Source organism: Macaca fascicularis, chromosome 4 (genome assembly GCF_037993035.2).
Source record: "Macaca fascicularis isolate 582-1 chromosome 4, T2T-MFA8v1.1".
NCBI classification, from domain to species: domain Eukaryota; kingdom Metazoa; phylum Chordata; class Mammalia; order Primates; family Cercopithecidae; genus Macaca; species Macaca fascicularis.
In genome coordinates this window covers 1,555,937-1,578,460 of record NC_088378.1, presented here as the reverse complement: position 1 = coordinate 1,578,460, position 22,524 = coordinate 1,555,937, and the positions used below count along the sequence as shown (strand labels likewise).

Here is a 22,524-nt window from a genome sequence, read left to right as displayed (position 1 = left end):
GAGAGAGAACGAGAGAAAAAACGAGAGAAAGAAAGAAAGAAAGAAAGAAAGAAAGAAAGAAAGAAAGAAAGAAAGAAAGAAAGAAAGGAAAGAAAGAAAGAAAGAAAGAGAGAGAAAGATCCTAGACTCGATGACTTTGCCAGTGAATTCTAACAAATATCTGAGGAAGAATTAATATCAAATTTTCTGAAACTTTTACAAAAACACTGAGGAAAAAGAAACACTGCCTATCTCATTCCCCCAATACCAAGGCCAAATAAGATTCCACAAGAAAAGAGACCCATATTCCTTATGAACACTGATGTACAAATCCTCAACAAAATACTAGCAAATGGAATTCAGCAGCATATTAAAATGATTATGTGTCAAGACAAATTGGAATTTATTTCTGGAATCCAAAGATGGTTCAACAAATATTGATCAATGGAATAAGTGTCATTAATAAAATTAATGATACAAAACCCACATGATCATCTCAATTTATGCAGAAAAGGCATTTGACAAATTTAACACATTTTCATAATTTAAAAAACCCCTAACAAACTAAGAATAGAAGGAAGCTACATCAACACAATAAAAGCTGTATACATTACTTCATTTTGTGCTGCTATAAAAGACTACCAGACAGGATAATGTACAAACAAACAAACAAAAAAACCAACGTATGTCTCACCATTCTGGAGGCCAGGAATTCCAAGATCAAGGTGCCAGCAAGTTGGTATCCACTAAGAGCCCAGTTTCCATTTCTAAGATGGCAGCTTGAAAACTACAACCTTCCAAAGAGGAGGAACACTATTCCTTACATGGAAGAAGAGTGGAATAGCCAAAAGGGCAGAGGGGGATGTCAAACGTGCCCTTTGATATCAGTCACCCTTCTCACCCATAAGAATGAAGCTCTCATAAGCTAGGCACTTCTTAAAGGTCCTCTCTTAATACTGTTAAAAATCACAATTATATTTTAATGTAAGTTTTGGAGGAGACAGACATTCAAACCATAGCATCACATATGAAAGTCATTATACTCAATGGTGAAAGACTAAAAGCTTTTCCTCTAAGATCAGGAACAAGGCAAGGATGCTTGCTTTCATCATTTATATTTACAATGGTATCAAAGTTCAAGCCAGAGAATTTGGGCATGCAAAATAAATTAAAAGCACCCAAATTGAAAAGGAAATAAAATGATTTACGTTCACAGATTATACGATCTGATAGAAAACCCTACACATTCCACTCACAAAAACCTGTTAGAATTAATAAAATCAGCAAAATAGCAAGATATAAAGTCAACATGCAAAATTCAGTTGCATTTCTATAAACTAACAATGAGCAATCTGAAACTCTAAAAAGGAAATTATTAAAACAATTCCATTTAAAAATAGCATCAAAATAATAAAATACTTAGAAATTAACCAAGGCGATGAAATTAAATTGTACAATGAAAACTACAAAACATTGTTGAAAGAAACTAAAGAAGACATAAATTAATTAAAACATTTCCCATGTTCATAAATTGGAATACTTAATATTACTAAAAAGTCTATATTACCTACAGTGTGATCTACAGATTCAATATGATCCCTATCAAAATCCCAATGACATTTTTTTAAAGAAGTAGAACAACTCACTTTAAAATTCACATGAAACTCTGAATAGTAAAAACTATCTTAAAAAGGAAGAACAAAACTGGAGGATTCACACTTTCTGATTTCAAAACTTATTATTAATACATATCTTCAATAATCAAAACAAGATGTCACTGGCATAAAGATTGACCTGTAGACAAATGGGAGAGAATAGAAGGTCCAAAGGTAAACTTTCACATATATGGGTCAAATGATTTTTGAGAAGGGCGCCAAGACCATTCAATGGAGAAAAGACAACCTTTACAACAAATGGTTCTGGGAAAAATAGACATCCATATGCAAAAACAATGAAGCTGGATCCTTTCCTTACAGCACAGAGAAAACTACCTCAAAATGCATCAAAAATGTAAATGTGAGGTCCAAAATAATAAAACTTTAGAATAAAATAGACAAAAAGCTTCTAGAATTATGGCTGGCAATGATTTACTGGATATGACACCACAGGCACAGGCAATCAGAGAAAAAATAGACAAGTATAAAATTTTTTAAATTTGTGCATAAAAATGTACTATCAAAAGAGTGAAATAGCATCCACAGAATTAAAGAAAGTATTTGCAAATCATCTACCTGACAAGAAGTAAATTTGGTGTCTGGTAAGAGCCCAGTCTCCACTTCTAACAAGAGATGTCTGACAAAGGATTAACATCCAGGATAGATAGAGGAGCCCTAAAACTAAACAACAAAATCAAACAGCCTAATTTAAACAATGGACAAGAGACTTGAATAGACATTTCTCCAAAGAAGATATACAAATGTCCAAGAAGCACATGAAAAGATGCTCGGCTAGGTGTGGTGGCCCATGCCTGTAATCCCAGCACTTTGGGAGGCCAACGCAGGCAGATCACCTGAGGTCAGGAGTTCAAGACCAGCCTGACCAACATGGTGAAACCCTGTCTCTACTAAAAATACAAAATTAGCTGGGCGTGGTGGTGCATGCCTGTAATCCCAGCTACTTGAGAGGCTGAGGCAGGAGAATCACTTGAACCTGGGAGGTGGAGGTTGAGCTGAGATTGCACCATTGCGCTCCAGCCTGGAAAACAAGAGAAAAACTCTATCTCAAAAAAAAAGAAAGAAAGTAAATATGCTCAACATTACTAATCATTTGGAAAATGCAAATCAAAACTACAAGGCGATACCATCTCACACTCATTAGGATATGACTATTAAAAAAACAAACTAACAAGTGTTGGTGAAGATGTGGAGAAAGTTAAACCTTTGTTCATTGTCAGTGGGAATATAAAATGGTGCAGCTGCTATGAAAAACAGTATGAATTTTTTTCAAAAAATTAAAAACAAAATTATATTATCCAGCAATTTAATCTCTGGAGATATATTCAGAAGAACTGAAAGTAGGGCCTCTAAGAGATATTTTTACACCTATGTTTATAGCAGCATTCTTAACAACAGCTAAAACGTGGAGGCAATCCAAGCATCCATCAATGGATAAATAGATCAGCAAAGTGCGGACCATACAATGGCATATTATTCAGTCGTAAAAATGAAGGAAAGTCTGGCACAGGCTACAATATAGATGAACCTTGAGGACAATATGCAAAGTGAAATAAAGCAGTCACAAAAAGATGAATGTGAGGTACCTAAGTAGTCAAAATCAGGGAGACAGAAAGTAGAATGGTTGTTGCCAGGGACTGAGGAGGGGGATGGGGAATTATTACTTAATGGGCATGAAGTTTCAGGCTTACAAGACAGAATTGTGGAGAGGGATAGTGGTGGTGGCTGCAGAATGTGATGAATATATTTAACACTCACTACAGACATAAGAATAGTTAAGATGATGAATTTCATGTGTATTTTACCACAATAAAAAATTGGGAAAAATACATTTCTTTAGCTTCTTACTATTATGTGTAATGGGGTTTCAGGTGGAGAGGGGCCCAGAACATGGGTCTCTTGCCCCAGTGCTGTCCAGGAAAGCAGAGATGGCTCACCCAATATATTGACTAGGATAAAAAATGAGGCATGCCCATCCTCCCACTTTTTTTGGAGGGAGTCAGCTTAATAAGGTCAGCTCTTTTATATGTTGTGGTATTAGTCTGTTTTCATGCTGCTGTAAAGAACTGCTCAAGACTGGGTAATTTATAAAGGAAAGAAGTTTAATTGACTCAGATTTCCACAGGGCTGGGGAGACCACAGGAAACTTACAATCATGGTGGAAGGGTAAGCAAACATGTCCTTCTTCACATGTCAGTGAAAAGGAGAAGTACTGAGCAAAGGGGGAAAAACCCATCATAAAACCATCAGATCTCATGAGAATTCACTCATTATCATGAGAACACAATAAGGGTAACTGCCCCCATGATTCAATTACCTCCCACTGGGTCTCTCCCACAACCTGTGGGGATTATGGGAACTAATATTAGAGATGAGATTTGGGTGGGGACACAGCCAAACCATATCAAACAGCATGGGGGCAACCACCCCCATGATCCAATCACCTCCCACCAGGTCTTCCCCTAGACACATGGGGATTATGAGGATTACAATTCAAGATGAGATTTAAGTGGAGACATAACCAAACCAAATTATTCGGCCCAGCGCCTCTGAAATCTCATGTCTTCACATTTCGAAACACAATCATTCTTTTCCAACAGTCCCCCAAAATCTTAACTCATTCCAGCATTAACCCAAAAATCCAAGTCCAAAGTCTCATCTGAGACAAAGCAAGTCCCTTTGACCTATGAGACTGTAAAATCAAAAGCAAGTTAGTTACTTCCCAGACACAATGGGAGTAAAGACATTGGGTAAATACCCATTCCAAATGGGAGAAATTGGCCAAAACAAAGGGGCTACAGGCCCCAGATAAGTCCAAAATCCAGTGGGGCAGCCAAATCTTAAAGCTCCAGAATCATCTCATTTGACTCCATGTCTCACATCTCAGTCATGCTGATTAAGAGGTGCGCTCCCATGAACTTGCATAGCTCCACCCCTGTGGCTTTGCAAGGTACAGCCTCCCTCCCAGCTGCTTTCATGGGCTGGCACTGAGTGTCTGCAGTGCAAGTTGTTGGTGGATCTACCATTCTGGGGTCTGGAAGAGGGTGGCCCTCTTCTCACAGCTCCACTAGGCAGTGCTCCAGTGGGGACTCTGTGTGGGGGCTCCAAACCTACATTTCCCTTCTGTACTTCCATAGCAGGGTTTCTCCATGAGGGCTCCAATCCTGCAGCAAACTTCTGCCTGGACATTCAGCTGTTTCCATACCACCTCTGAAATCAAGGTGGAGGTTCCCAAATCTCAGTTCTTGACTTCTGTGCATCTGCAGACCCAACACTATGTGTAAACTGCCAAGGCTTGGGGTTTGCACCCACTTAAGCAATGGCCTGAGCTATATCTTGGCCCCTTTTAGCCACAGCTGGGATGCAGGGCACCAAATCCTGAGACTGCACAAAGCAGCAAAGCCCTGGGACCAACCCATAAAACCGCTTTTTCCTCCTAGGCCTCTGGGCCTGTGATGGGAGGCACTGCCATGAAGACCTCTGACATGCCCTGAAGACACTTTCCCCATTGTCTTGATGATTAACATTTAGCTCCTCATTACTTATGTAAATTTCTGCAGCCAGTTTGAATTTCTCCTCAGTTTATGTTTTCTATCACATTGTCAGGCTGTGAATTTTCTGAACTCTTATGCTCTGCTTCCCTTTTAAACATAAGTTCCAATTCCAAACCATATCTTCATGAATACATAAAACTTAATGCTTTTAAGAGCACCCAAGTCAAATCTTGAACACTTTGCTGCTTAGAAACTTCTTCCGCCAGATACCCTAAATCATCTCTCTCAAGTTCAAAATTCCATAGATCTCTAGGGCATAGGCAAAATGCTGCCAGTCTCTTTGCTAAAGCATAACAAGAGGGACCTTTATTCCAGTTCACAAAAAGTTTCTCATCTCCATCTGAGACCACGTCACCCTGAACTTCATTATCCATTTCACTATCAGCGTTTTGGTCAAAGCCATTCAACAAGTTTCTAGGAAGTTCCAAACTTTCCCACATCTTCCTGTCTCCTTCTGAGCCCTCCAAACTCTTCCAACCTCTGCCTGTTACCCAGTTTCAAAGTTGCTGTAAAGATACCCAAAGGGGTTTACCTGACTCACAGTTCTGCAGTGCTGGGGACACCTCAGGAAACTTATGATCATGGCAGAAGGGAAAGCAAACATGTCCTTCTTCACATGATAGCAGGAGGAGAATTGCTGAGAAAAAGGGGGAAATTCCCTTATAAAACCATCAGATTTTGTGAAAACCTACTTGCTAGCATGAGAACAGCATGGAGGTAACCACCACCATGATCCAATTACCTGCCACCAGGTCCCTCCCATGACACATAGGGATTATGGGAACTACAGTTCAAGATGAGATTTGGGCAGGGACACAGCAAAACCATATCAGCTGTCAACTAAATATTAACTTTGGTGGGGCAGGATCTGCATTTTGAGGGTAAATTCAGGAGAATGTTAACAAGCTCTTTTGCCAGATATCTCAGTCTGCTCAGGCTGCTATAACAAAATAACATAGATGAGGGGCCTAAACACAGATTTGTAATTCTCACAGTTCTGTAGGCTTGGAAATCCAAGATCAACTTGTCAACTTGGTTGAGTTCTGGTGAGGGCTCTCTTGCTGGCTTGTGGAAGGCTACCTTCTGACTTTGTGCTCATATGGACTTCCCTTGGCACATGTAGACAGAAAGCTCTCTCTTTCTTCTTCTTTTATAATGTCTCCAATCTTAGAGAATTAGGACTCCACCCTTACGACCTCATGTAACCTAATTTCCTCCTAAAAGGCCTATATCCAAACCCAGTCGTATTGGGGGTTGGGCCTTCCACATATAAATTTTGGGGAAATACAAGTGCTTCATAATATTCTGCCCTTGGCCCCTGTACACTCATATTCTTCTTACATGTAAAATATATTCATTCCATCCAAACAGACACAAAAGTCTTAACTCCTTCCAGCATCAACTCTAAAGTCTAAAAGTCCAAAGTCTCATCTAAAGCTCTATCTGTTAACCTTTGAAAACGAAAGTTATATTTTTCCAAATTACAATGGTAGGACAAGCATAGCATAGACATTCCCATCCCAAAAGGGAGAAATGGGAAAGAAGGAAGGGGTGACAGGTCCCAAGCAAGCCCAAAACCTAGCAAGGCAAACTCCATTTAATTTTAAGGTTGGAGAACAACCCTCTCAGCTTCATGCCCTGCCTTCAGGCCCACTGGGGTGGCAGCAGCATCTCCATGACTTGGAGAGTGGTCCCTCCCAAGGCACTGAGCAGGGGCATTTCTGACCCACCAAAGCCAGACAAGCTGTACCCTGTGAAACCAAATGGGAACTTGCGCTCCCTGATGGGCCTGTGGTGGGAGTGGCAGCCCTGCTCACTGCTGAATCATCTTCAGGATCATTCCCTTTTCTTGAGAAATAGTGCACATTTACAGCCAAAGAGCCCTATAGTCCTATTTTATAGACTCCAAGGCACCTGACAGGTTTCCTTCATTCTGTTCCTCCTCTTTCTCTGTTCCCATTAGTTTACACTGGCAATGTCTCCACTGGTATAATCCCATCTCTATTCCCAGTATCTGCCAAGATAGTTGATTAAGTCCATGAGTTGCACCCATAACCTCTTTAACAAATTTTTTTTAGCCACACCCTTAGTGGTCTTTTTAGAACAAGCTTTCCTTTTTTTTTTTTTGCCATATTGATAGACTAATAATTTTCTAAATCTTCATTTTACTATAAGCAATCAGGAGGAACCATGTCATTCCTTCAATTGTTTGCTCAGAAATCTCCTCAGCTAAATATCCAATTCCACTGCTCACAAGTCCTACTTTGCACAAAATACTAGAATACAATTCAGCCAATTTCTTTGTTCCTTTATAACACAGACCATCTTTCCTCCAATTTTCAGTAACATTATTTTCACTTCCATTTGAGACCCCACCAGATGGCCTCTAACATTCCTGTTTTTACCCACATTCTGTTCATAATTATTTACGTTCCCTCTCAGATGATAGAAGCTTTCTCTCCAGCTCTCCTGTTTCCTTTCAGAACCCTCAACAGAGTCACTATTATTGTTTGCATCTCCAGCATGCACATCACAACTCCCCCAGACTCTATCCATCACTCTTTCAATGCCACTTCCACATTTGTAAGTATTTGTTACAGCAGCAGCACTCTACTTCCTGTTACTAAAATCTGTCTTAGTTCAAGCTGCTGTAACAAAATACCATATACTAGCAGACTTGAAAAATATAAATTATCATTTTCAGTTCTGGAGCTAGAAGTCTGAGACCTAGCTGCCAGGATGGCCACATTCTGGTGAGGGCTTGCATGGTTGCCTTCTCACTGTGTCCTCACGTGACCTTCTATCAGTTTACACGTGAGTGGGGAGAGAGAGAGACAGACAGAAGAGAGATCTTTCTTCTTCTTCTTACAAAGCCAACAATTCTGTCAGATTAGGACCTCACCTCTATGAACTCTTTTAACCTTAATCACCTCCCAAAAGCCCTATCTCCAAATATAGTGATGTCAGGGGCTAGAACATCAACATAAATATTTTGGGGGAAAGGAGCATGCAATGTGATCCATAGCACAAGATGTGGCTTTATGGGCTTTTTAAATAATAAAGGTGGCATTCTGCTCTCATTCTGTCTGACTCCTGTATTTAACCCTAATCAGCCTCTGAACTCAGACAGGGGAAATGAGTTCTCTTTATACCTCTGCCAGCACCTCAGACCGACTAAGTGCAGCCACATGGGGCTTTCGCTCTTGCAGGTGGTTGATAGTGGCTTTTCCATTTACTATGTTTCTCAGCAACATCTAAATTTAGAAGCTAGCTAGTTGAGTCTGAGGCTGACTACAGAGTCTTCTTGGTGCAGTTCTAGTCATATTAAGTTGGTACAAAAGTAACTGTGGTTTTTGTCACTGCAGTGGCAAAACCTGCAATTACTTTTGCACCAAAGTAATAAATCAGCATCAGGTCTAAGAATACAGAGCTAGAGCCATAGCTGCAAATCTCAGTCTTTATCCTGACCCATGAGTCTGCACGCTTGTTCACAGCCAATAGTCATCTCCCACAAGGCCTCAGGTTGGTTCCAAACTTCTTAATTACACAAGAATTGGGAATACTTCATTTCAGAGATGCCAGGGGTTTTTTTTTTTTTTTTTGGTCCTCAAAGAGTAGTAGATTTTATTTTTTAAAATTAAAATGAGGTAGGAGTCATTTTCATGAGTTTGATTTTAAAACCATTAAGAAAAAGGAAAAGGGAATAAAATTATTTCCATTCTAAAGGCTAATGAGGCAAGTTTTAAAATGTCCATGGCTTGAATACTATGTCATCTGAAAACAGGTGTCCATAGAAAAGAACCACAGTTGTATGACAAATGTTCTAGCCTCTTAACTTACTAGAGTAAGTATTCCCTGACTACCTTGGCCTCTCCAAAACTGTCACATTTTTTCTTTTGTAAGACATTGCTAGTTTTAAGGTGTCCCAATAATATCTTAGGTGATGTCTTAGTCCATCTGGGCTGCTATAAAAAATACCTTAGACTGAGTAATCTATAAAAACAGAAATGTATTGCTCAGTTCTGGAGGTTGGGAAGTCCAAGATCATGGCACCAGCAGATTTGGTGTCTGGTGAGGGCTGCTCTTTGCTTCCAAGATGGTGCATCTTGCTGCTTCCTCACATGGCAGGAGGGGCAGGAGCATGCCCTCCAACCTCACTTAGAAGGTGTTATTCCCACTCATGAGGGTGGAGACCTCACGACTTAATCATCTTTTAATACTATCACATTGGGTATTAGGTTCTAACACATGAAATTTGAGGGGACACCATCATTCAGCCCATAGCAGATCATGTATTATTAATCCATCAGTAGCTTCCTAAGTTGATCATTTTTGGATGATCAATCTATCAGTTGCTTCCCAGGCTGATCATTTTTAGATTACCAATCTATCAGTAGCTTCCTAGGCTGAAGATTTTTAGATGATCAATCTATCAGTAGCTTCCTAGACTGATAATTTTTAGATTGACATTGATAGAGCTTTGCTTTCATAATTGATTAAGTGAATCAAACATTAAAAAAAACAGAAATAACAATAACAGGACTTTTTTGGGCTTATTTCACACCGCCAAAGGCCTGAGTCTGCTAGACACATATACACATAAAATCTCCTATGTTAGAGAAGACTTGCAGAGCCATTAGAACAAGCACAGAGTAGCATCTAGACCTTTTATTACTTGGTTAAAATTTTAAAATATTTTCTCTAGTTTTTTTGCAGTGATTACCAACACAGGTCCTAGAGTCAAACTTTGGTTCTCCCATACATTTGCTACATGATTTGAGGGAAGTTACTTAAATTCTCTTTACCTCAGTTTAGGACAATTATTGGGGTAATAATATTACCCATCTAAAAGTTGTAAGGATTGAATTAGTTTATATAAAGCATTTATCACAATACCAGACACACAGAAAGCACTACGTAAATGTTATGATTTAAATGATAGATATAGATAAGAAAGAAAAAAATGTGAAATTTTCAGACTGAGTATACAACTTACTCCTATTCCTATGAGTAATAAACTAGTATTTATAGAGCAGAGTTTGGCCTGAATGAGCACATTATTCTGGAGGGAGAAATTAATTATTTCAAGGCTAAAAAACATATCTGATTTCATGTTGGAGTGAAACTGCATTTATTTAAAAGTCCCAAAATAAATTTACCCTCATAGACATGTCAAATTTAAAATTTCTCCTTAACTGGATTATATCAGAGACAACAATGTTAAGCCACACACATTCTAGACTTCTTTTTAAGTGAGGCTTATCTGTTTTAAATAACTCAGTCTGCAAAACACTGCTACAAATTTCATACTAATGACATATTGGAACATTAATAACTTGCCTAGGACAGCTCTTGAAACAACATAAAAATACTTTTCAGATAGCTGTGGCACTTCTATTTCCAAATGCTTGAACCATTAAGAAAAAGAAAATGGCAATGAAGAAAAAGCAACAAAGTCCAGCAGATAAACATATTAGGACTTATTCACGTGAATACATGTCGAATTTGGCTAGGAACCAGATCTCTTAATGTCCAGTCTCTGTCCACGTAAACAGAAGACGTGCCACTTGACCCAGCTCTCTGTCCACATCAGCTCATCCCCAGAGGCAAGTGCACTTGGAGACTGAAGACTGACAAAAGGTAAGGAGGCTCAGGGTTGGTTGCCTGCAGGACTCAATTGACTAGTTGTGAGCTTTATTTTATGGAAAATGGGGCTGCAGAAAATGGGCAATGAGTTATTTTTAAAGAGACTTTTTAAGAGACATAGAGACATTAGGAGAGTCTCTTGGGCAAGGTGACAACCAAGAATGAGAAAAAAGGAAAACTCTCCAAATGTCTCTTCAGTGAGAAAGAAAAGGTGCTGTAATAATTTAGAGGGAATGAGTAACTCAGTGGCAAGAGACAGAAACCCACCTTGCACTAGTTTAGCAGAAAGATATTTTATTGTATGGTTATTGGAATGTCTAAAGGAGCTAAAGAAAAAAACAGATTTGGGGGTTTGGGGAAAACCAGAGCCGTAGATGTAAGAATCACCAATACTTCATTTCAGTTTCATCACCTGGGTCTATTCACTGATAGGTGTTCTCCTTACACTTCTTTCTCTTTGGAAACCATGTGTCTCCAGTTCTGTAATCCACATGGCAAGAGAAAACAAAATGAGCAAGCAAAACAAACAGCAACAAAAAGCCGGGATCTCCTCAGCTATCAGGTTTCAACTTTGGCCTCTGCTTGTCTGTTTCAGCTTCAAAATTTAGCCCAACTGGGGCCAGGTGTCAGTCATAGCTGCCCCCATGGTAACTGTGTGTGGCGAATGGAAGTTTCCCAGAAAAGCAATAAGCTGAAAGGCAAGCTATGAAGGAAAGGAACAAATCTTTTCTAAAAGAAATTAGGATATCCCCATAGAGTAAATCTGTAATCACAGGGCTTCCCTTATGCAAGTTTTCAGTTTTAATTTATGCTGTCTATGTGATTCAAATATAACCAACTCAAGAAACTAACAAAAACAAAGAAATATGGTGTTGCCTAGTAATATTCCTGGAGCACCTACAGAAGCAAACCTAGAGCTTCCTGGAGGTCCACATTCTCAGGTAAAGTCACAGGCAATCCTTAAGGATAAACTCTGCTAAAGATCATCTCTCCATGAATTAGAGTTAGTTGACAATAAACAGCAGAAACAAGGTACTAAGAACTTCAGACAATATAACTGTAATATGTAGTCTTTAAATAAATTTTGTTTTATTATTAGAAACACAGTAAAAGAAAAAGACATTAGTTATAATAGAAATGCAAGTGAAGTCATTGATGGTAAACATTTAATTCATGGGTGAAGACCTGCTAAGAAATAGCTGAAGAGAGAATTAGTGAATTGGAAAACTGATATAAAGAAATCATTGAGAATGTAACTCAGAGTTGAGAGGATGGAAAATGTGCAAGAGAGTTCAGATAACAGACTAATCCCAATATTCATTTAGCAGGAATTCTACAATTTAAAAAAACAGTGAGAAAAGATAAAGGGGAATAATAATGAGCAGAATTATTAAGAAATAAATTAAGAAATAATTAAGAAAAAAATCATTATTAAGGAAACAAAGTGAGTTCCAGGAAAGATAAAAATAAACCTAGATGTAAATTACTAGCAAATCTCTCATATAGGACATGCAATAATCTTTCTAAATCAATGGGCTTCATTCTGAATCTATATGACATGGCAGTCTGCTCTTGATAAATAAAGTGCCCACCCCATTCACAGAAATTCAGTTTCAGATAGTGTTCAGTGAGGTACAACAAGTGTAGAGGAGGGCCCTGAGTGACTCTGAGGTCTAGCAAGAATCAAGACACACTTTTTAATATATTACTCTTTTCTCCACTTTAAACATTACTGTCAGTTGTTGGCCATCAACTTTGTCATGGTGTCCTTCATTGAAAATAATTCTGTAACTACATTACATTTTTTTGTCTCATGTTTTATACTTTTCAAGTTTTATTTCAAAAATTTTTCACAAGCACAGTGTTTACAAAAATATTATCCTACATTTTCTCTACTTATTGATTGATTAATTCATTTTGAAATGCAGTTTTGCTCTTTCACCCAGGCTGGAGTGCAGTGGCACAGTCTCAGCTCACTGCAACCTCCACCCTCCCTGGATTCAGGCAATTCTCCTTCCTCAGCCTCCCAAGTAGCTGGGATTATAGGCACCTCCCACTATATCTGGCTAATTTTTGTATTTTTAGTAGAGACAGGTTTTTGCCATGTTAGCCAGGCTGATCTCAAACTCCTGACCTCAGGTGATCCACCCGCCTCGGCCTCCCAACGTTCTAGGATTATAGGTGTGAGCCATTGCAGCTGGCCTCTTCTACTTACTTATAGTTTTACCTTTCAATTGAGATATTTAAATCACATATTTAAATAGAAATAGTTTTATCTTTCACAATGGAGAGAGCCAGTTTTTCTCTAAACATTGTACCGAATAACCCATCTTTTCCCCATTATTTTGTGCTTCCATATTTAAAATGTATCAAGCCTGAAAATATACATGGGTCTCCCTCTGAATTCTCTGGCTTAATTGCAGTTCTTGAGCCACTGCTCCATGTTTTTATTTCTGTGTCTTCAAAAGCATTTTTTATTCTCTAATAGGGAAAATATAAAGTTGACTTTACCTTTTATGGACCTTTCTTCTCCTACATATTTTTTGGAATAAGTTTACTGAGTTCTACTGGCATTTTGATGGAAACTGCAGTGAATTATGCATTAATGGAGAATTGACATTTTTATAACATTAAGCTGTAACTTAAGCTATGGAATTATATGGAATGCTACTCAGATCTTCTATGCAGTTGTTGGGAGAAAAGCTGAGTGTTGGGAGAGAAGCTGAGGCAGGGCTTGCATGTCTGACATAATGTAAAAGAGTCTTGGAACATGTCCGGGGTTCAGGGTCTAAAACCCCTCATGGCCTTTGGAACACCAAGCTCTGTGCTAAAGGGTGGGAGGCTATCCTGATGCACCATAATCTAAGCCCAGGGCATAAAACCCTTCGTGGCTTTGATAGAATCCAGGGCTCCTGGCTCTGGAATGTGTCTAGACTTGCTGGCTCCTTGCTCCTTGCTCTCCCAGGGTCGATTGTGTCTTGAGTTAAAAGAACCTGCTCTCCATTATCTCAAGTAGCAGAGCATATGCTAAACCATCATAGCTGTAAATCATGTGCTTAATGCAATGCTCCCTTTCAACTCCACATTCTCACCACTTCTTTGTTTGATCACCAATAAATAGTCTGGGCTTCCAGAGCTCAGGGCCTTCATAGCCTCCATATTCGCATTGGCCCCCTGGACCCACTTTCTCTTTTAAACTGTCTTTTCTCATTCCTTTGGCTCCGCCAGACTTTGTCACCCCCATGACCTGGTGTTGGGTTTGATCACCCCAAAAGCAGTTTATTAGAGATTTAAATTTTTCCCCATGGCTATTTTTTTTAGTTAAGTTCCTAGATACTTTCAAGTATGAGTTGCCATTATAAAGGAAATCTTATTTTTAAGTTTACTTAGTTATTGTTAGTGTAATTATTGTTGTAACTAGATATCGCATGCAGTGACCTTGTTGAATTAGGTTAGTTATAATAGCATAATAATTCTGTTGGTCTTTCAAGCTAAATTAATCAAATCATCTCACAAACAATGAAAGTTTTGTCTCTATCAGTCATCACTCTTGTTTGTCTTTCTTTGTTATATTGGATAGGATCTCCAGTATTATGTCAAAAGGAGTTGTAAAAATGATATTTGTGTCTTTTAAAAAAACCTGTATCTTTGTCATGCTCTTTAATAAGAAAATACATTTAATGAAATACATTTAATGAAAATAAAATTTCATTAAATACAAGATTTACTGTAAGCTTTGTCATAGCAACTAAACAGATTCAGATGAAGAATCTCCTTTTTATTCCTACTTTGCTAGATTTCATTTTAAATCCTAAACAGGAACAAAAGCAAATGCTTCTTCAGCATCTACTGAGATAAGAAAGTATCTTCTCCTTACTATATCAAAGTAGTGAATCAAGTCATTAGATTTTCTGATGCTTAGCTGACCTTGAGTTTGGAGTAAACCCCACTTAGTCAAGATGCATTTTAAGAGCACAGCTGAATTCAGTTGGCTCTTGTTTTATTAGGATTTATACAATTTTGTTCATAACTGAAGTGGGCCCATAATTGCCTTTTTGCATTTTATTAGCTGGTGTTCAAATAAAACCTACCCCATTCCCACTGTGAAAACAAATGTAATTCTTATATATCCCTCTGGTGGGAAGGTATAACTGCACAGGTGCTTGGAAGACAGTTTGGCAGTTTCTTAATTTTTTTAAATTTGTTTTTAATTTGAGACAGAGTCTGGCTCTGTTGACCAGGCTGGAGTGCAGTGGTGTGATCTCAGCTCACTGAAACCTCCGCTTCCTGGGATCAAGCAATTCTTGTGCCCCAGCCTCCCAAGCAGATGGGACAACAGGCATGCACTACCATGACCAGCTAATTTCTGTATTTTTAGTACAGACACGGTTTCTCCATGTTAGCTAGGCTGGTCTTGAACCCCAAGCCTCAAGTGATCCACCCACCTTGGCCTCCCTATGAGATTACAGACGTGAGCCACTGTGCCTGGCCTGTTTGGCAGTTTCTTATAAAGTAAAACATACAAATAATACACGACCTAGAAATCCTGTATGTATTTATTCAATAAAAATATGCATTCATTCAAAGAACTGTTCATGAATGTTTCTAGCAGCTGCAATCATAATAGATAAAAATTAGAGCCAGTCAAAACATCCACACACCGGCAAATGAATACACAAAGTGTGACATATCTATGCAATGGAACATGACTTGGCAATAAAATAAACTACTGATACATAAACAAATCTCAAACGTACTATGCTCATGAAGGAACACACACACTAAGTGCACACCGCACTTTCCAACTTACATGACTGCCTGAAATAACAAGATTGGAGGCACAGAAGTGAAGCCAGGGTTAGCCAGTGACTGGGGGTTGGAGGTGACTACAAGCGGGGCCATGAGATCTTTCTGGGTGGGGGTGTTCTTCATCCTGACTGTGGTGGAGGTCACATGATGACTCAGCTATAAATTCTCATTTACTTATGCAACACAAGAATGAATCTTGCTGCATATAAATTATATATCAATAAGCCTTCATTTAAAAAAATACTACCACATGTTGGACAAAGTAATGCAGATAATGGAAGCTGGCAAAAGGTTATTCAAAAGAAATTATGTCAAAAATTCTTGTTGAGTAATAAAATATGATTTTGCATTTTAAGCCATGTAAAAGATGGCACTAACAAAATAATGTTGCTTGTATCTCAGGTGAAGTGGGGCATATATGTACAGTAATACTTTATTATGAAGAATTATAAGCCTATATCATAAACTAATTCTTAAAACTCTAGATATTTAAATGCCCAAAGAAAAAAAAAAGATGGCTTTTCTTTACCATATCACACACCTTATGTGCCCCCAATAAAGCAATCTTAAAAAACAATGATTAAAAACCAGATGGAGCTACAGTAACTAAAACAACATGGTACTGGTAAAAAAACAACAACAATAACAACAGCAAAAAAACCAGACACATAGACCAATACAACACAATGGAAAATTCAGAAAGAAAGCCACACATCTAAAACCATCTGATCTTTGGCAAGGCTGACAAAACAAGCAATGAGGAAAAGACTCCCTATTCAATAAATGGTGTTGGAATAACTGGCTAGCCATTTGCAGAAGACTGAAGCTGGACTCCTTTCACCATATATGTAAATTAATTCAAAATGGACTACATATTTAAATGTAAGACTGCAAACTATTAAAATCCTGAAAGACAACCTAGGAAATACTCTTCTTAACTTTGTCCTTGGCAAATAATTTTTGGCTCAGTCCCTTAAAGCAACTGCAACAAAAGCAAAAATTGACAAATGGGACCTAATTAAATGAAAGAGCTTCTGTACAGCAAAAGAAACTCTCAACAGAGCAAAAAGACAATCTTTTGACAGATGAAAATTATGCATATTGGACAGAGCCTAATACCCAGAATCTATAGGGAATTTCAAGAAGCAAAAACAAATAACCTCATTAAAAAATGGGCAAAGGGCACAAATAGACACATCTCAAAAGAAGACATACAAGTGGCCAATAAACAAATGAAAGAAATGTTCATTATCAGAAATCATCAGGGAAATGTAAATCAAAACTACAATGATATACCATCTCATACCAATCAGAATGGCTATTATTAAAAAGCCAAAAAACAGAAAACTGACTTTAAACCAACAAAGATCAAACAAGTCAAAGAAGGACATTAAATTATGGTAAAGGATTCAATTTAACAAGAAAAACTTAACTGTCCGAAATATATATGCACTCAAGACAGGAGCATCCAGATTCTAATGATTTAGGCATCTAGATTTTATATGGTGACAATTAAACAAAATGTGTTTATGATATAAAAATGAATGAAATAAAATCCAATTTAATAAGTTATTATTTCTCATTTTGAACCATGTATCTAAAATGATATATGCTTATTAGCTGCTTTATAACTACTTATCAGCATTCTGTCAATCATGAAGTCATTTCTTTTAACTTTTATTTTAACTTCAGCCTTACAAGTGCAGGTTTGTTACATAGGACAACTTGTGTCATGGGAGTTTGCTGTAGAGATTATTTCATCACCCAGGTATTAAGTCTAGTACCCATTAGTTGTTCTTCCTGACTGTCTCCCTCCTTCCACCCCCTACTGTTGAGTACATCCCAGTGTCTGTTGTTCCCCTCTATGTGCCGTCAAGTTCTCATCATTTAGCTCCCACTAACATGTAAGAATATTCAGTGTTTGGTTTTCTGTTCCTGTATCAGTTCACTAAGGATAGTGGCCTCCAGCTCCACCCATGTTCCTGCAAAGGACATCATCTCATCCTTTTTTATGGTTGCATAGTATTCCATGATATATATGTACCACATTTTCTTTACCCAGTTTATTACTGGTATGCATTTATGTTGATTCCATGTCTTTGCTATTGCAAATAGTGCTGTAGTGAACATACATGTGCATGCGTCTTTATAATAGAATGATTTATATTTCTTTGGGTATATACCAAGTAATGGGATTGCTAGGTTGAATAGGAATTTTCTCTTTAGGTTTGTGAGGAATCACCACACTGTCTTTCACAATGGTTGAACTAATTTTATGCTCCACAACCTCGACAACATCTGTTTTTGTTGAATTTTTAATGATTGCCATTCTGACTGGTATGAGATGGTATCCCATTATGGTTTTGATTTGCATGTCTCTTAGAATCAGTGATGTTGAGCACAAAGCAAGTTCTTAGAGACCTTCAAAGAGATTTAGTCTCTCACACAATAACAGTGGGAGACTTCAACACCCCACTGACAGTATTAGACAGGTCATCAAGGCAGAAAATTAACAAAGATACTCAGGACTTGAACTCAACACTAGACCAAAGGGACCTGATAGATAGCTACAGAACTCATCACCCTGAAAAGACAGAATATACATTCTTCTCATCACCACATGTCATATACTCAGAAATCAATCACACAATCAGACATAAAATAATTCTCAATGAATGCAAAATATTGAAATCATACCAACCACTCTCTCTGACCACAGCTCAATAAAAATAGGAATCAAGACTAAGAAAATTGCTCAAAACCATACAATTAGACGGAAATTAAACAACCTGCTCTTGAATGACTTTTGGGTAAAGAATAGAATGAAGGCAGATGTCAAGGAGTTCTTCAAAACTAATGAGAAGAAAGATACAACACACTAGAATCTCTGGCACAAGCTAAGGCAGTATTAAGAGGGAAATTTATAGCACTAAACACCCACATCAAAAAGGTAGAAATATCTCAAATTAACCAATGAACATCACAACTAAAGGAACTAAAGAAGCAAGGGCAAACCAACCCTAAATCTAGCAGAAGACAAGAAATAACCAAAATCAGAGCTGAACTGAAGGAGATTGAGACACAAAAAAAATTCAAAAGATTAACAAATCCAGAAGTTGGTGTTTTGAAAAAATTAATTAGACTGCTAGCTAGACTGATAAGAACAGAGAAGATCCAAATAAACACAATCAGAAATGATAAGAGAGATATTGCCACTAACACCACAGACATACAAACAACCATCAGAGACTACTATGAATACCTCTAAGCATATGAACTAGAAAATCTAGAAGAAATGGATAAATCCCTGGGCACATACATCCTCCCAAGACTAAATCAGAAAGAATCTGAATCAATAACAAGCTCTGAAATTCAACTGGTAATAAATAGCCAACCAACCAAACAAAGCTCAGGACCAAATGTTTTCAAAGCTAAGTTGTACCAGACGTATAAAGAAGAGCCAGTACCATTCCTACTAAAACTTCTCCAAACAATTTAGGAGAAGGGACTCCTCCCCAACTCATTATATGATGCCAGCATCATCCAGATACCAAAACATGGCAAACACACACACACACACACACACACACACACACACACACACACACACAGAAAACTTCAGGCCAGTATCATTGATGAGCATTGATGCAACAATCCTGAACAAAATACTAGCAAACCAAATCCAACAGCACATCCAAAAGCTAATCCACCACAATCTAGTAGGCTGCATCCCCAGATGCAAAGTTGGTTCATCATACACAAATCAATAAATGTGATTCATCACATTAACAGAACTAAAGATAAAAATGCATGATTATCTCAATAGATGCCGAACAGGCTTTAAATAAAATTCAACATCTTTTTATATTTAAAAATCTCAGTAAACTAGGTACTGAAGGAACATACCTCAAAATAATGAGAGCCATCTATGACAAACCCACAGCCAACATTGTACTGAATTGACAAAAGCTGGAATCATTCCCCTTGAAAACTGGCACAAGACAAGGATGCCCTCTCTCACTATTCCTATTCAACATAATATTGGAAGTCCTGGCCAGAGCAATCAGGCAAGAGAAGGAAATACAAGCCATCCAAATAGGAAGAGAGGAAGTAAAACTATCTTTGTTTGCAGATAACATGATTCTATATCTAGAAAATCCTACAGTCTCACCCCAGAAGCTCCTTGATCTGATAAACAGCTTCAGCAAAGTTTCAGAAAATAAAATCAACATACAAATATCACTAGCATTCTTACACACCACCAACAGCCAAACCAAGAGCCAAATCATGAGTGAACTCCCATTCAAAATGGCCTTAAAAAGAATAAAATACCTAGAAATACAGCAAACCAGGGAGGTGAAAGACATCTACAATGAGAATTACAACTACTGTTAAAAGAAACCAGAGAGAAACAAATGAAAGAAAAAACATTCCATGCTCATGGATAGGAAGAATCAATATCATTAAAATGGCCATACTGCCTAAAGCAATGTACAGATTCAATGATATTCCTATCAAACTATCAATGACATTCTTCACACAACTGGAAAAAAAAACTATTTTAAAATTCATATGGAACCAAAAAAGAGCCTGAATAGCCAAGGCAATCCTAAGCGAAATGAACAGAGCTGGAGGCATCTCATTACCTAACTTCAAACTATACTACAGGGCTACAGTAACCAAAACAACATGGTACTGGTACAAAAAGATGCTTAGAGACCAACTGAACAGAATGGAGAGGCCAGAAATAAGGTCACACACCTATGACCATCTGATCTTTGACAAACCTGGCAAAAACAAGTAATGGGGGAAAGGACTCCCTATTCAATAAATGGTGCTGGGATAACTGGCTAGCTATATGCAGAAGATTGAAACTGAACCCCTTCCTTTAGCCGAATACAAAAATCAACTCAAGATGGATAAAAAACTTAAATGTAAAACCCAAAACTATAAAAACCCTGGAATATGACCTAGGCATCACTATTCTGGACATAAGAATGGGCAAAGATTTCATGACAAAGACACCAAAAGCAATTGCGAAAAAGGAAAAGTTGCCAAATGGAATCTAATTAAACTAAACGGCTTCTGCACAGCAAAACAATCAACAGAGTAAATAGACAACCTACAGAATAAGATAAATTATTTGCAAACTATGCATCTGACAAAGGTCTAATATCCAGCATCTGTAAGGAACTTAAACAACTTTACAGAAAAAACAACCCCATTAAAAAGTGGGCAGGGAGGGCGGAGCAAGATGGCCGCATAGGAGCAGCTCCAGTCTCCAACTCCCAGCGCGAGCGACACAGAAGACCGGTGATTTCAGCATTTTCAACTGAGGTACTGGGTTCATCTCACTGGGGAGTGCCGGACGATCGGAGCTGGTCAGCTGCTGCAGCCCGACCAGCGAGAGCTGAAGCAGGGCGAGGCATTGCCTCACCTGGGAAGCGCAAGGGGGAAGGGAGTCCCTTTTCCTAGCCAGGGGAACTGAGACACACAACACCTGGAAAATCGGGTAACTCCCACCCCAATACTGCGCTTTAGGAAACAGGCACACCAGGAGATCATATCCCACACCTGGCCGGGAGGGTCCCACACCCACGGAGCCTCCCTCGTTGCTAGCGCAGCAGTCTGTGATCTACCGGCAAGGCAGCAGCGAGGCTGGGGGAGGGGCGCCCGCCATTGCTGAGGCTTAAGTAGGTAAACAAAGCTGCTGGGAAGCTCGAACTGGGTGGAGCTCACAGCAGCTCAAGGAAACCTGCCTGTCTCTGTAGACTCCACCTCTGGGGACAGGGCACAGTAAACTAAGACACACAGACACCTCTGCACAGACGCAAACGACTCTGTCTGACAGCTTTGAAGAGAGCAGTGGATCTCCCAACACGGAGGTTGAGATCTGAGAAGGGACAGACTCCCTGCTCAAGCGGGTCCCTGACCCCTGAGTAGCCTAACTGGGAGACATCCCCCACTAGGGGCAGTCTGACACCCCACACCTCACAGGGAGGAGTACACCCCTGAGAGGAAGCTTCCAAAGCAAGAATCAGACAGGTACACTCGCTGTTCAGAAATATTCTATCTTCTGCAGCCTCTGCTGCTGATACCCAGGCAAACAGGGTCTGGAGTGGACCTCAAGCAATCTCCAACAGACCTACAGCTGAGGGTCCTGACTGTTAGAAGGAAAACTATCAAACAGGAAGGACACCTACACCAAAACCCCATCAGTACATCACCATCATCAAAGACCAGAGGCAGATAAAACCACAAAGATGGGGAAAAAGCAGGGCAGAAAAGCTGGAAACTCAAAAAATAAGAGCGCATCTCCCCCGGCAAAGGAGCGCAGCTCATCGCCAGCAACGGATCAAAGCTGGACGGAGAATGACTTTGATGAGATGAGAGAAGAAGGCTTCAGTCCATCAAATTTCTCAGAGCTAAAGGAGGAATTACGTACCCAGCGCAAAGAAACTAAAAATCTTGAAAAAAAAGTGGAAGAATTGATGGCTAGAGTAATTAATGCAGAGAAGGTCCTAAACGAAATGAAAGAGATGAAAACCATGACACGAGAAATACGTGACAAATGCACAAGCTTCAGTAACCGACTCGATCAACTGGAAGAAAGAGTATCAGCGATTGAGGATCAAATGAATGAAATGAAGCGAGAAGAGAAACCAAAAGAACAAAGAAGAAAAAGAAACGAACAAAGCCTGCAAGAAGTATGGGATTATGTAAAAAGACCAAATCTACGTCTGATTGGGGTGCCTGAAAGTGAGGGGGAAAATGGAACCAAGTTGGAAAACACTCTTCAGGATATCATCCAGGAGAACTTCCCCAACCTAGTAGGGCAGGCCAACATTCAAATCCAGGAAATA

The 22,524-nt window shown here is 38.8% G+C and overlaps 1 protein-coding gene across 14 annotated transcripts in view; it reads right to left on the bottom strand.

Moving 5' to 3' along the window:
- The window catches only part of WDR27 (WD repeat domain 27), a 275,520-nt gene that overhangs the window by 31,078 nt on the left and 221,918 nt on the right, over nucleotides 1–22,524 (bottom strand). The window contains exon 25 of one of the 14 annotated variants that reach the window (XM_065543139.2): nucleotides 5,512–5,843. The exons of the other annotated variants lie outside the window; for them this stretch is intronic. Within the exon in view, the coding sequence (XP_065399211.1) occupies nucleotides 5,694–5,843 (150 nt within the window). The 3' untranslated portion in view covers nucleotides 5,512–5,693. Of the gene's footprint in view, nucleotides 1–5,511; nucleotides 5,844–22,524 lie in introns of those variants that run through there. 14 annotated transcript variants of the gene reach the window in all.